This window comes from Macrosteles quadrilineatus, unplaced genomic scaffold (genome assembly GCF_028750875.1).
Source record: "Macrosteles quadrilineatus isolate MER2022 unplaced genomic scaffold, UCM_ALF_1.0 Scaffold_8__2_contigs__length_117827958, whole genome shotgun sequence".
Lineage (NCBI taxonomy): Eukaryota > Metazoa > Arthropoda > Insecta > Hemiptera > Cicadellidae > Macrosteles > Macrosteles quadrilineatus.
In genome coordinates, this window is record NW_026542601.1 from 34,734,298 (window position 1) to 34,750,013 (window position 15,716).

The 15,716-nt window shown below is 33.5% G+C and overlaps 1 protein-coding gene across 1 annotated transcript in view; it reads right to left on the bottom strand.

The window, feature by feature from the left end:
• Positions 1 to 739: 739 nt before the first annotated feature.
• Positions 740 to 15,716, bottom strand: part of LOC129000165 (meiosis regulator and mRNA stability factor 1-like) — a 49,167-nt gene continuing 34,190 nt past the window's right edge. Inside the window, exons 19-25 of the mRNA XM_054427103.1 lie at positions 13,707 to 13,862; positions 12,770 to 12,997; positions 12,176 to 12,313; positions 7,473 to 7,589; positions 6,508 to 6,663; positions 5,857 to 5,929; positions 740 to 4,177 (exon numbers count right to left, since the gene is read on the bottom strand). Coding sequence (XP_054283078.1) covers positions 4,122 to 4,177; positions 5,857 to 5,929; positions 6,508 to 6,663; positions 7,473 to 7,589; positions 12,176 to 12,313; positions 12,770 to 12,997; positions 13,707 to 13,862 — 924 coding nt within the window. The 3' untranslated portion in view covers positions 740 to 4,121. The remainder of the gene's footprint in view (positions 4,178 to 5,856; positions 5,930 to 6,507; positions 6,664 to 7,472; positions 7,590 to 12,175; positions 12,314 to 12,769; positions 12,998 to 13,706; positions 13,863 to 15,716) is intronic.

The following is a 15,716-nucleotide window of genomic DNA, read 5'->3' on the forward strand; positions in this document are numbered from 1 at the left end:
AACACAATGTACACATGTATGGCAATTCTTGATCAAACCATATAAATCAAGAATAAAACTCGCAGTAAATAAATTTATTTCTACAAAAGCGTTTTTTTTACAGATTGATGTTTAAAGACAGTCACAAGCAATGCAAGGATAAAAATTACAAGCATTTAAAAACATATCTACATAAAAATATACATTGTACAAACTTTACATAAGAAAATTCACATTTGGAGATCAGGAAAAAGTCATGTAAGAAAAAACAAAACCTCAATTTAAATTGTATAATCTCGGGCCTATTAAAAACGTATTTTTATGAATGTCTGAAATTATTTTGATTCTTCCATTAAATGTTGATGATCATTTATTTTTTTTCACACATAATGAACAATTAATAACAACATTCTTCAACATGTAATTCATTATTATTAGATGTTAACAATAAAAAATGTAAAAAAAACTACTTGACTAGAGTTATATTTAGGTGTTGCAGGTATCATTATGTTAAAAGAAAATCTGCTTTTATCTAATCATCAAATTAAAACTTATTAAAATTTTTTATTTACATTGTTATTATCAAGAAGTGTGGGCTATATTGCATTGTTTAGTTCTTTTAGTGATAAAGGTAACTTAAAAATACATATTTTTACTATTGTAGGTAAAAATGCTCACATCTTTGATTAATAAGCAAACTCATATATTTTTACTGAAAAAATAGAGTTTAAACACTATCAGAATTGAATTTGAGTTTGGATATATTGACAAAAATTGAAATATTGATCTTAAAGCTCTAATAACAGAATGAAAATGCAAAATAATTGTTCAAACATGCATAAATTTTCATTTTTTGGCCATTATTGCAACGGAACTTCTTAAGCCAACCCAACGATGTTTTTCTTACATGACTGCACTTACCATAAACCCTAATATTTGTACAACATTAACCTGGTATTTGGCAGTAGTAGACATATTCTGTAAACATGCAAATTTTTACAAAAGATATTTACAAATGTACAATAAGTGACATAACATTGGCTACAAACTATCTTTACAGAAGGTGTTTTAAAACATGTCAAAACTATCAAATGAATTCCGCGATGTATATACACTTTCCACACATTTGATAAAGCTACAAAGAATTTACAGGGCGAGTCATAGATTTTTTTATGATGGTGTTTCATGAGTAAAACATTATTGAAAACAAAAACGGTAATATTCTGAAGGCTTTTAATAACTGATCTCAGAATTTTTTGATTGCACTAATAATTTTGTTAGAAATCCTGTTTCCATGAAGCAATTACGAAAAACTGTATAAAATAATCAATATATACATATTAAATAAACAATGTAAATACTATACTACACAAACTTTTAAACAGCCAAAATCAAGAAGCAGAGAGAAAATCCCAAAAACCTAGGATATTATTTCAAACTGTGTTTCTAAAACTTACACACTCAGTTATATGGGATGCTCTATTTGCTAACATCAAAAGATTGCTTGTAAATAAGGTAATTCAGATCTCTTTGACAATGCCATTTAGATGGATTCAAGAATTCACAAAAGGTACAAATCCGACCTCGCTTACTCTGACTCTTCACTTAAACCGACCGTATCAGCCTGTCGATAGCGTTTGGATTTCCGGTGGATTATTCCGTTTGACTGAGATTTTTCCGCGATTGTGAAAGACGGTCATCCAAACAGCCAAAATCACCATGATCACAGAAGGTATTCATGATTTGATGGTGGCCAGTGAGATACAACCATAATGTACCCAGGATCACGCAAGAAGTCCATGATTTTGTCATGATCGTTGAAGATAATAGTGATCATTTTAATATTATCATGTTTCTTGAAAATTAAGGTTTCATTCTAAAAATATAGGGGCCTGTGTGGCAATAAAAACAAAATTATTTACCTTCAACCTATGTTAATTAAATTACATACTACTGAAACTTTTAGGTTAAGTGTGTTAATGATGTTCATATCTCTTCCGTACTGAACAAGGAATTGTTTATTAACCTCCATTTATTGACTATATAACCTTTACTGTATTTATAGTCAACTATAGTAAAATATAATTTTGAACACAAATAATGGAACAGTTACGGTTTCCGTTACAGTAAATGTCAGACAAGCAAAAACAGTCATTAATATGTGCCTCGGATAATTAAAGATTTTCACTGTTGCGACCAAGGTCCCGGTCCCGTAGGTGACGGATTAGCAGGGTTGTATTGTACTACCAACTGTTTTTTGTAGTTTTAAATAGTTAATGTAAAAGATTAGGAAGTGAAAATAAATGCTGGATATAACAAAATTAATTATATCTCTAACACAAATATAACTATTAACATTTGTTCCTCTGGACCAACTTGTTAAAAGTTCATGTACCTAATTTTAAATCTGGAATCAGAATAGACCAAATAGAAATGGTTTGATGATAGTTTATGTGATGTTGCAGAATTTCTTTAAAATAACAGCTTTAACTATTTTCACCGGACCATTTACATACGGTCTAGTTTAGTAGGCCTAAAAGACAAGTTTTCATTTTTTTAATACCCTAGGGTCTTGGGATTTTCATCATGGAAGGAGTGGTGTGAGAAACTAAACTTTGTTAAGACTGTAAGTGGAAAGTCAATTGAGAACTATTTATTTTATTGAGTTAAGCTTTCAATAAAATTAATAAATTGACTCAAGAGTATTATGAGGATTGAGGAAACGGTGGTTCAAATATCTATAACTCGCCCATTTCAGTAAAAATTACACTTTACAAAAAATCCATTTTTTTCAAATTAAAAAAAATTAAAAAGTTTTATGTTTATTTAAATTTTGAACAAATATATACATTATTGTATGGATATGAATAGTCTAAGTTGAAAAATCTTCTACATTATTGAGAATTACAAATAGTTTCATTAGGCGGTATTTTCAGACATCCTAAATTCATTTGTAACAATAAAAAAAAAATTAAATATATAAATCTATATTATTGATTATAATTTCAAATTTACAAAGAAAAGTTTTATTATAGGAATTTCCCTTAATCCCAAAGACTTTTCATTACAAGAATCAACTTGTATTATTTCATTCAATATACTCATACTCAACAGTTTAAAATTAAATACATATATAATCTTTACAAAGGACATAACTAAGAAAATTACAATATTAAACTCTAATGAGTCATTAAAAACATTAAGAATGAGAAATTCATTAAAATCACTCTCAACCTTAACATCAATTTAATCACCTAACCGAAAACCACAGTCAAAGGAATCTAATATCAACATATTGATATTGTATAACAAATATATTTTTTACCTTTTTTCCTTTTCTGTTAACAAAAAAAAAAAATAGAAGCTAAAACTAAACACTATTACTACTATTATTTGGTCTTGTGGTAGATCTAACAAAACTCCATACACGTTTGTTACTGGACAAAATTCAACTGAGTTTTTAACCAAGTTTTAAACATCCCTGTTGGATTTTGCCCAATAAGACCAGCCTAACATAACAAACACAATACGTTCAAAAACTGCAACCACTCTTAATTTAATAACCTTACTTTAGTTACCTTGATAATCACAAGATTTTTAATGATCATCAACTCTAATAGTGATAATTGGTATGATTCAAAAGCAAAAATCTTAAATTAATTTGTAAAACGATTACATAATCCAAACTGCATCCATCCTTATAATCCATCCTTATAATCTTTAAAGACTTTTCATTCATCAAACGACAATTCTAATTTACCAAAACTCTTAATAACACATCAAGCAATAGAACTTGAAAGTTTCCTTCGATTTCCGTACCCTTTCACTTGATATGCCTAGGTACTAAATCTAAAATCAAAAACTAAAAAAAAATATCGACATCATATGTGCAGAGGTTGGCGTTAAATAAAGTATCTAATCACAATACCAGTCTAAAAATACTTTGTAAATAAAACTATAATAAATCTCTATAAGATGGTCCTGATCGAAGAAAGATAAGAAGGAATCTTCGTCGGGAAATGCCACAATAGTCTCTTCGGTTGGAAAAGTACTTTCATTAAAAAAAGTATCAAAGATATAACTAGTCCCTCTTTGAGTTACGGAAATGTTATGAAAGACTAATTGGGTCGGCGTCACTCAACTTACTTGAGCTGCAGGGGGGAACAAAACTGCGGGGCCAACTTTGCTCCTTGCATACCTATAAGAAAATTCAACGGATTACAATTATCATCAAATCACAAACCAGTGATATACAAAATGATTAATCTGGTAATGGAGGGAAAGGTAATTTAGTTATTAAGGAGACAAAGGACAGGATGAGTAGGCTTACCTTAATCATTGTAGGCATCCAACTTCACAAAAGCAACATGAATACCCCCGCCGCAGCAAACCTGCAGACTAAGCTAATTCCCTTTTGCCTGATTTAATTTTCAACTAATTCTATTTAAATAACATTAAGTTTAACGAGTACCTAGGTTTGTCAATTTATATCAAATACATCAATTTACCAAGTTTTATCAAAATATATCCATAAACAAGCAAACTGCAACAGTTTACAATATCCTCCATAAGAATAACTAGCCTATATAAGGAATTTCAAATTTAGAATCTTTTTGAATTATTCTGTAATCAATAAGCGTATAAAAAACTTAACCTTACTAAATTATTTCTTTATTAAGATCTTCAAAATGGTCTAGAGAGAAATTGGGAAATTTTGTGTTTTGTGGGTCAAAAATGAGAAACCCCAATTTTTACCCCATAAAATCCCGTTTCTATGGTCCGATCATGCTGGTTCACAAACTCATTAGAGTTTATCCCACCCTACACCTTCAAGCCAAATTTCATCAAAATCGGAAAAAAATTACTCTCGAGTTATCGTATTCACGGACACATACGCCTGCCTATCTCTCTCTCTCTCTCTGTCTATATATATATATACTAGTGTACCTGTTGCTCGAGTTCGAGCAATTGTAAAGTATTACAGGCGTTATTTTAAAACGAATAACAGTCATAGTTTCTGATGACTATATAAGAGTGGACTCAACGATAATGGGAATACTCACAATGTACATAACAGTTTGATTTTTAATCAACATTTCTTGTAAATATCTTATCATTGTTCAAAAGCTAATCTTGTGTTATAGTGTTTTCTACAAATGTCTCCCACTCACAGCCTCATTAGGTTGTCCATAAAAACGATTATAAATAAAAAAAAAAAAAACACTTTAAAACCACTGGGGTAGAGCCCAAGGGTCTTTTTCAAGTTTAAAGTTTCATGTAGCGTATTAATAATATGGATATTATATTAGATATTATTCATTTGTAGGGCTACTGTAATTAATATTAATAGAAGAAAACAATTTTTAATTATTTAAAAAATAGTTTTGAACGAAAGGTTTATTTTGCCTCTGGGTACATCAAAATGAAAATTAAATTGGTCCCGGGCCTAGGTCTTACCATGAGACATACGGTAATAGCTACTTCCCTAAATAACGGTAATAGGGAAGTTCACTAAAAAACAAAAACAAAAGACAAAACTGAATATTTCGAGGCACTGGCATTCAACATTGATTCAACATTGGTTCAACATCGATTCACTAGATTCTAGAAGTCTAGATTTGTAAATTTTACCAGTGAAGAACTTCCAAAATCTAGGGACTTTTAATGTTGAAAAAAGGGCCAGTGGCCTAAAATATTCAGCTTGTCTTTTGTGTTGCTTTTGTGAAGTGGGATGCCTACAATTTTAAGGTAAGCCAGCTAATTCTATTAATTGTCTCTTTAACTCTCAGGCAATAAGCCCTTTTCCAATCAAACCTTTGTCTAGTTATATTGATACTTAGAATGTAACTTATTGCAAAATGAATTTTTCTTACTTACATCGGTTGTGATCGGTCACCTCAATATCTTCCAGTAATTTGACACCGAGGTCAAGTAGGCCTACATTGCTGGCCTGAAAACAATTTATATAATAAAATAAAATGAAAAGGCATACCTAAATTTGTATGTGTTTCCCATCATTTGTTATATATTTTTTTTTTTATTAAGATAAAGTTTATCTGCCCCTAGGCAGAGCACTTGACATCTGCGAGTTCAATTCCAAGGTAGTCTGGGACTGCCTCACAATATTATCCGTCCTGAGCAAGTGCAACACGGTAACACACTGTTGGGTTCTTGGACACTCAGGGATAGAAGGGAACCATGTGGCTGACAAGTTGACAAACTTAGCGTCAGCCTTAGACTTTATAGAACCACAGAATTTCTGTGCAATCTCTTATGGGGATGCATGCCAGTCAGTTGAATGTCATGAGCTCAGGAGGAGCACAGGAGAAGATGGGTTAGGCTTCAGAATCACAGGTTAAGCAAGCTCACTCTCTTCTCCCCTTCCCATACAGTCTGTTGTTCCATTATGATTTCCATTATAATTCCATTATAATTGTGTGTACTTGATCATCCCAATGTGATGTTGGTCAACCTTTTTAAACGTAAACATGTAACATTGTTCTGTATATTAGGTTAGTTTGAACTCACCTCTGCTAGTGTGAAGCCCACAGGGGTCGGCAGCGTGGATGGGTCAGGTGAGGACGGGAATATGCTCGCATACATCGGTTTCTTGACATGAGTGGGAGGTCGCAGAAACTCAGCTGGTGAGAGCAACATCACCTGCCCTTGCTCTGCTTTCATTGGCTGCCCAATAGAATGTAGTTCAATGATACAACTAAGTTAATAGTAAGAGCTCTGACTATGTCACTAGGAATCGTTTTGAAAATGAACAGTTCAGCTAGCTTACCTGAGGAAAATACAATACTCTCGCCGCAGCAAATCTGCAGAGTAGGCAAATTTCCATTTACCAGGTTGGATTTTCAGTAAAATACCTAATCTTTTAAAATTACTACAAGAATAACTTGGGTTTGCTGCTACAAAGATATAAATAGTGTGAATAAAGTGTGTTTGGTTTATTTGTTTATTGAAATGGAAATATCTTAGAAATGAAATTCCAGATTTGAGCAAAATATTTTCATAAACAAGAAAAATCCAACAGTTTTTTTTCCCCCCTAGGTATGAATAACGTGAGAAATTTAAATTAAGTTTTTTTTCTCCGTAGCCAACAACGCTAAATTATTTGTTTTTTAAGAACTACAAAATAGTTTGGAAATAAATAGTAAAATTTTATGTTTGGGGGTCAAATATGGAAAAAGTCAACTTTTGACCCATCAAACCCTATTCCTAAAGTCTGTCCACGCTGGTTCGCAAACTCGTTAGAAAAAATCTAGGTTTACGCGTTTTAACTAAATTTCTACAAAATCCTATGATTTTTACTCAGGTTATCATGCTGACAGAACTCGAATCCAAACTGATTGTGTATTTGGCCTCTAGGGAAATCAAAAAGTAAAAGTAAATCGGACCCGTGTCTAGGTCTTAATGTGTCACCTACGGTAATAGCTACTTTCTTTGGAAAATTCGATAATCTGAGTTTGAACAATGGTATCACTTACCTTTAATTGGTTGTACAACCCAACACTCTTAACACCGTTGCTACCTGATGGAGAGTTTTGTGCTTTTTTTAGCAATTCAAGCAAAGCTGCTGATGAACCGGTTACATCTCCGTTGGTCTGAAATTCACAAAAATAGTACTACAAAAACATCTCATATGAGGAAAAGTGATCTGCTTAAAGTGGAACATAGATAGTACTGGAAAACGGAGAGCTCAAGTACAGCAGATCAAGTATTGTGGCAGTGGCAAGAATTAGAATTAGGTGGCTTGGTCATGTAAGAAGGCAAGAGGGGGGAAAACGCAACAATAACAATATGGGAAGGTCAACCAGAAAGACCAAAATCAAATGATCAAGTGGTTGGTGTTAGGATACTTACAGAAGTTAACATGGTAGAGGGATACAAGAGGGATACAATGATCTTCTAGAGACCAAAAATCAACTTGGATCCAAGAGACTAAATGAGTAAATAAACAACATTTTAATATTATTCTAAGTAGCCTACACATTATTAACTAAATAATTTTAGGAAGAGCTTAAGGTGTTAGCTTGTTTCAATTGATAATAAATTCCTTTTATAAAGTCAGATCTCTATCATATTTTTTTTTATATTTTATGGGTGTAAATATAGCCCTATGTATAAATTGTGTTAGCAATATTATATTCGACTCCCCTAGTTCCGCTGCCTTAGATGGTCAGCCGGTCTCAGGGGGATGAGTCTCATTGTCATAGGTGAATGATCTTCAACAGGATTTGAATGTTTAGTTTTCAAACGTAGAAGTAAACAATTTATGTCAGTTTATGGCTTCTATGTAATCAGTTGTGCTTTACCCACGGTAAATGATTATAAAAACAGTACAATTTGATCTGTGCTTCAGTTCAGAATATGTTTTTTTTTTTACTGTACAGTATTACATGGTTTTCAAGGTTGAACATTGTGATTAAATGTGAGCATGCCAGGTCTTTTATTCCATAGTTTAGGGGTGTGCGATGCATCGAAAATGCATCGAAATTTCGATTCGATTCGATTTGATGCATCGAATCGCGATTCGATTCAGCATGCATCGAAATCACGATGCATCGATTTGGCCTCGATGCATCGAAAAAGACCGATGCATCGGTTAGCTCCCGATGCAACGATTACGTCCCGATGCATATTTAAAACTAATTCAGGACTCCAAAATGAGTTTTAGATAGGGAAGTGTCAATTATCGTTACCACCGATACTCGGACATTGCCGATACTAGGAATATCGGTATCAAGAATCGATTGCCAAACATCGATTTCGCCCGATTCCGCCGATACCGACAGCCGACAGGGATGGATAGATATTTTATTTTAACATTTACTTATTTGATATCTATTAGTTTTGTAATAACGCTAACAACTTTAGTAACCAACTTAGCACACTATTTAGTTCAAAACAGCTAAAGTTTAATTTCAGCTGTTCTCTCTGCAGGCAGATGATATTGCACAACACAATACAATCTACATTTCAAGATGTCAGACAGTCAGAATTCAGTCTCAGACAACCGGCGCGCCGAAATTATACTAAAAAATGTCTGTATCAATAAGTCAGACCTTTAAATGTATTATTTTTATTTTTAGAACAAAATAAATAACCTAAACTTGTCTAAATGTTCAGTTTCATCCCTGCATTACGCATCATTAGAAAAATTCGATTCAATTACAACATCGAAGTCAGAGGGTTAGGCTTGCACTTGCCTATTGCACTAAAAAGTAGATCCATGTTATATCTGTACTATCTACCTAGTTTAAGAGTTTAAGTGAAGTTTTAAGTGCTACTATAACATAAGTTTTGATTGAAAAACACCATACGCATAGTCCATGTCGATTTTGTAATATTATAATGAATGGTAAATGTTGACCATCTAAGATAAATCAAAGTATGTAACAAGAGTTCTCATTGGTCGAGAGGCCACGCTGCACTGTCATGTCAGCCAATCGACGTTCGTGTTCCAATGGAGCAAGTGACGATTGCTAAGATACATTGATAAGTATCAAGAACCGTTATGTAGGACGTGTTTGTTTGTAAAGAGTATAAAATTAGGTTGAAGTTTAAAACGGTGTGATTTTCTTTTGTCTTACAAAGACCTAGATTTGACAATAAGGTTATAAACGAGTATTGTCGTGTCGTTGTTCCTTGTTTGTTTACTTTTTCAGATTCCCTATCAAACGCCCTTATCTGCTATCTCTCTCTCCCCCCCCCCCTCTCGGCCCTCTCTCTCTAACGATGTACTGATTAAACAGATTGTGGTTGACGACTTTTCTACTTAAGATTCCCTGTGGTTATTTTAGTTCAATCAATCCCATAACCTTTCTATCGTTTATCAAAATAATTAATTAATCTGTTTTGTATTTTATTTCCTTTAAACCAACCCCTATTTACCATCTGTATTTTATAGAATAAAATGTTTGTTTATAAAGTTTGACTGGCCACACAATTTTGTACCTATTTTATTTTGTATAAAGTAACAGATACTTTGATGATTATATATACAGTATATATATATATATATATATATATATATACTGTATATATATATATATATCAATAAGTGCTGCGTGCTGTAATGAATGCTTTTTATTATCTAAATAAGTAATCAATTATAAATTTTTGATAATACATGGGTCATTGAATAGGTACCATAATGTCATGTAGTTTCCTATTTGTAACTTGCAAATAATAATAATTGATAGTTAATTCTGGAAAATAAAAAATAGTGAACGCATTCATAAACCTGTTGTCAAAACAGCAACGCAGGTGTAAGGGTTTATTGTTTCAGAGGCTAGGGTGTTTTAAGGACAAAGTGTTGGGCCTCCCGGCTTAGGGGGGAGGGGTGGTGGTTAGAGGGGGAGGAAACTGGTTTGGGCTATTTATTGATTAGTTCACCGACCCTTCTAGACAACAAAATTGAGTGACAGTGACAGTGTTAAATCACCGTGTTCTGTATTTAATTTGTTGTTTACTTTGTTTGTTATTCTATTAATTTTAGTGTTTTGTTCTATTTCCTCCTGGTCCCTTGCAAATTGTATTATCAATGCTAAATAATTGTGGTCAATTCAAATTATATTTTTTATTATTCAAATCTCCTATACAAAAAGACAAAAGTCAAACCAGGCAAGGAAAAAACCTGCTATTGTAATCCCCGTACCCAGCCATTTGGGAAATGGTGAAAGTCTAGTCTAAATATAGCTCAAAGGTCTCAGGTCTCACCCTTCCCTTCCCCCCCTTCCAACCCCCTACTCAATGTTACTATTCCGCTCATTTCGAGGTCATTGCACAACGCCTGCCTCCCCCTCCCGTCTATTGTTTTGCCTTTATAGTGTTTCTATTCTGACTTTTATAAACATAAATTTATTGCTTACGTAACAGTTCAGTAGTGAAATTTTCTATTGTGAAACAGTAGGCCTACTTTAAAACAAAATCACTACCGGTCATGTCATTCTATTCTGTGTCAAGTCAGTATACCATTGCCAATGCCATTGCCAGTCAGTCGCCGGCAACTGCTTTGAGTCGACCTATTCTGTCGTGACAGCTATAAAAATAGGTTAGGACAACTACCTCTTGCTTATTTTTATATTGTACTTTACTCAAACTCAAAATCTCGAATACTCGCCCATTTTGTGTTAATAGTATAAATAAAATTGGATCCATTAAAACCGGATCCAGCCCAAGATCCGATTTTTTGTCGGTTCTATCTCAGATCCGGCGGATCCGGTAGTCCGATATCCGGATCCGACCATCACTAAAATAGACAGTAAACACTGATAATCAACTTTTTTGGTTCGTGCTGATTTAAGAATGAACCAGAAGTATTGAAAGCCAACAAATATAAATGTGAAAACTAAGTAACAATACTACCGTAAGTCATAAAATAAACTCTATTTTATTTAATACAGGTCAATAATAATAAACTTAACGATTGCTTTATTGATATATAGGCTTATTCTAATTGTTAGTGAAGGGTGAATTTCCTTAGGCCAACCATAAAATTAGCAGTGTCCATTAATGAGGTTAGGTCAGCAACTATCCTCTTGTTCATAATTTTATTTAGTACATTTTTTACTTTAACTTTTTTTAAGGTAAAGGATCCATTACAGAAACACATATGTTGTATTTAATTTTTGAAGAAAATCATGCCGTGCTGCATCGAATCGAATCGCATTGATTCGAATCGAAATTCTTTGAATCGCATCGATGCATCGAATCGAAAAAAATATGCTGCATCGCACACCCCTACCATAGTTACAAACATATGTTATAGAAATTAGTGAAAAACTTTAACATACGTTTGTGGCAACGGAATAAAAGACCTGGCATTCTAGAGCATCTTGATAGGGACCAATCAGTCCAGTGTTGCAAAAACTTAAGTGGAAACGCCACGACAATTCAAGATGCCAAAAGCTAAGTTTGGTAAAACAAAAGAGTATTAAAATAATGTTATTCGTAGATTTTTAAGCTTTGGTAATTAATTTAAAACGGTTATTTTAACCTTTGGTAACACGTCCGGTACCGAGTGCCTGTGTGGCTGAACTAGAGGGAGTCTACTCTATTGCAATTTATAAACTGTTTATTAACCTTCATATTTTAATAGACTCAAGTTAACTACACAATTTCTACTTTACAAGCCTGCAGGAAATCAAAAATTTATCACACAACATTTTTTGGAGAAAAGAATTACCTTTGTTTTATTTCCAGGAATTTTCACTTCCTGATTGGCTTTTGGTTGGCAAGACTTTGGCTTGCCTTTTTTCACATTTGCTCCTTGTTCAGCAGTCTCTGGCACTAAGATCGGTTTTTCATATCCGTACATTAAAACCTGAAACACACAAGTCGAGTTTAGTTAGTCAAACTATGATTATCATAAATGACTTAAAATTGTAATAAGAAGCAAAACAGGTCCTGCATACCATTTTTGCTTACTAATCCTGTAAACTTCCACCCAAGCCGGACACTGTTTTCTAAGATGGGCCCTCCTACCAGATAAGACACCCATTAACAAGCTAAATCTGGATTGCACATGCATGGAACTGATCCTGCAATAGAAAGATCTCAACGCTACACTCCAGTGCAACACCATAGCCAACTGAGCTACCATGCTACTGTCAGCGGAACAGCTCGATTGCCAGTATAAGCACACGACACTAGCTCTTGTGGGTTAGCAGTTCCACTATTTCACCGAGAAATCCAGTGAGGTACTCTCGTGATTTGTCTTCGATGGGATGATGTCTACCAGTACTTCATTCCATAGTCAAAGATTTCATTCACAAATCACCTTGACTGTATCCAGTTTCTTGACCAGCTCAAGTACTGAAGAACAGTTGTAGTTGTGAGGTCGCAGGGCGTGGCCGTATTTGAACAGGTACTCACACGCCAACCCATCGACATACAGACCCGGCGGGTGTTTGGCCACTACAAGAGACTTGACCCGACCAGACAACACCCGCAATCTCTCTGGGTGAGTCAGAGACACCTGGCGACCCGTCTCTTTATCTTCCTCAATCTGCAAATTCAAAATGTTCAGTTGTACATTGAGAATGAAGGAATACACAAATACCTCACAAGAGAAAGTAGTTCCGGGCAGTTGATTAAACACTAAGAGTTCAGAGAACAATTATAGTTGTGAACAAGCTTATACACCTAGGGGCCTCGAATCGGCTATTGTCCACAGATTCGGGTGCTGATCCCTCAATACTCCCGGCTTGACTCAACTTTATTTTAAGGCCCAATAGCAACTTGTCTAGTATTACAAATAAAAATAAAACAAAGCAATATTGTGGTTTCCCTAAAACTTATGGCTAATTTGAAAACAAATTTTATATAGATTGGTTAACATTTACATATTTTACTCCCAAATTTGCTGTGGATAAAAATATATAGAAGTGGTTGATTTATGTTAAAATTAGTACCAAACCAACAGAAAGATTTTACAAATATAGAATTCACAATATTGCAAGCAATCCTCCAATATTTGGTTTGGTACACTACACACATATTCTAGTTGAAAATCTTGGAAAAGATTGTTGTCCTTATTAAATTAATGGTTTTTCAGATGAAATTTATTCTTATATCTACTTGTCAAATGAACTTCTACTTCTTCTAATTTCCAAAGTATTACTTCTGTAGATTTTACATAATGTTCTTTTGGTTAATTAAACCGGTCATTTCTCAATTTCTAGTGACAAGTTTTACAACACAGCAAGAAAACTTACTGTTACAATTTTTGGAATGGCTTCAAAAAGTTCTGCCAACTTGGAGAATCCGTAATCTGAGAGTTTGCACTGAGTTCCGAAATGTTTATGGTAAGCCGGACAGAACTTTGCAAAGTCCATCTTGAAGTTGGCTTCCTTGCTCAGCAGTTCTATAATCTGAACAGAAAAAAAATACAGTAAAAAAACCAGTCATATACTTTTTTAACAGTTACTAGTTGGTTGATCTTATATTGATTAAATTTGGTATAAACTTGTAAACCTACGTTTATTAGAATAAGTTTGCGGACCAGTATGATTGGACTATGGGAATAGGGTTTTATAGTTGGTTTCATTATTTAAAAATTTCATTTTTCATTTTTAACAGACCAAAACATAATACCCCCGCCGCAGCAAACCTGCAGACTAAGCGAATTTCCATTTGCCTGATTGGATTTACACTAAAATGTTTCCTTAAAAATATCACATTTATTCCCTATTTAAATAGAATCAGTTTAACACATACTTAGGTTTGCTGCAACAGGGAGGGTAAAAGTGTTTTTTTTTTTATGTAAAATGTTAATAGTTAGTAAGAAATAAAAACATTTTCCAAATTCGGGCAAAATAAATATGTTAATAAACAAGCAAACTACAACAGTTTACTTATTCTCCATAAGAATAACATGAGAATTTTAAATTTACAATTTTTTTGAATTTTCCCCGTAACCATTAGGCACATTATAACGCTTCAATATACTAAATTATTTGTTTTTTTAAGCTCTACAAAATTGTTTGGAAAGAAATTGCAAAATTTTATGTTTTTTGGGTCAAAAATGGGAAAAACCCATTTTTACCCCATAAAAGCCCCCATAAACCCCCATTCCCATGGTCCGATCATGCTGGTTCGCGAACTCGTTCGAATAAACGTAGGTTTACACGTTTGTGCCAAATTTCATCAAAATCGGATCATTTTTGATTATTTTATTAATGAAACTCCCTATAAAACCCCATTGTCGTAGTCTGGTCAAGCTAATTCATTGAACAAAATTTGATAGTACTCAAATTATCTTGGACACATATATTTTAGTTTGAACTAGGGGTCTGCATCTGAGATAAACTAATGATTGATATGGGTTGATGTAAACTTTGCAAATGAAAATACAATAATCTTACTCTGTGCTAATCCAATTTTTAGTTTCAGAAAAGCTTGGCAAGAGTTGTATCTGTCTTATGTTTAGTTTTGAATAGGGGTGTGCGATGCATCGAAAATGCATCGAAATTTCGATTCGATTCGATGCATCGAATCGCGATTCGATTCAGTGGTGGTCAAAAAACGATTCGATTCACGAGGGAGTCAGTATCCATATACGAAAAACGCCTGCAGAAAGTCAATGCAATACCCGCAATACAGGAGCGCGTTGCTGTTGCGTTTCCTTTACGAAGGCGTTCTTATTTAATACATTCTTTGCATTAAATATAGCTTTAATTGTTTTATATTTTTTTGTTTTGACATTGCAAATGATTAGAGGTTTGTTTTTTGTCTTGATGTAAGCAGTGTGTGAAATATTTTACTACTGTGAACCTAGCCAAAACAAGGTAGGTTACTCCAAAATCATTTTAAAAATAAGTCTGAAAAATTGTTACTTAATACTTTACTACAGTCCAACCTCAGTATAACGAATCTGAAGGGACCGAACTGAATATTCGTTATATCAAGGATTTCGTTAAAACGGGGTTCGTTATATAGAGGTTATGTTTGCAGGAATTTCGCTAAGTCGAGGTTTAGAACCAGCGTCGGTCAATATAGGTCGGGATTAGACATCATTAAAACACAATTAAAGTAGCATATGCTACAATACTTTACAGTACAGTGTTTACATTGTACAGTAGAACCTAAATTATCCGGCATAAAAAAGGGGAGGGATCTTGAATATTGCGCAATCATGAAAATGGCATTGACCTTGATACAGGTTAAAAACTGTAAGTTTAAAATCAAAGCTTGTTTTAACCCTCCTAAAACCTAGCGAAACACTG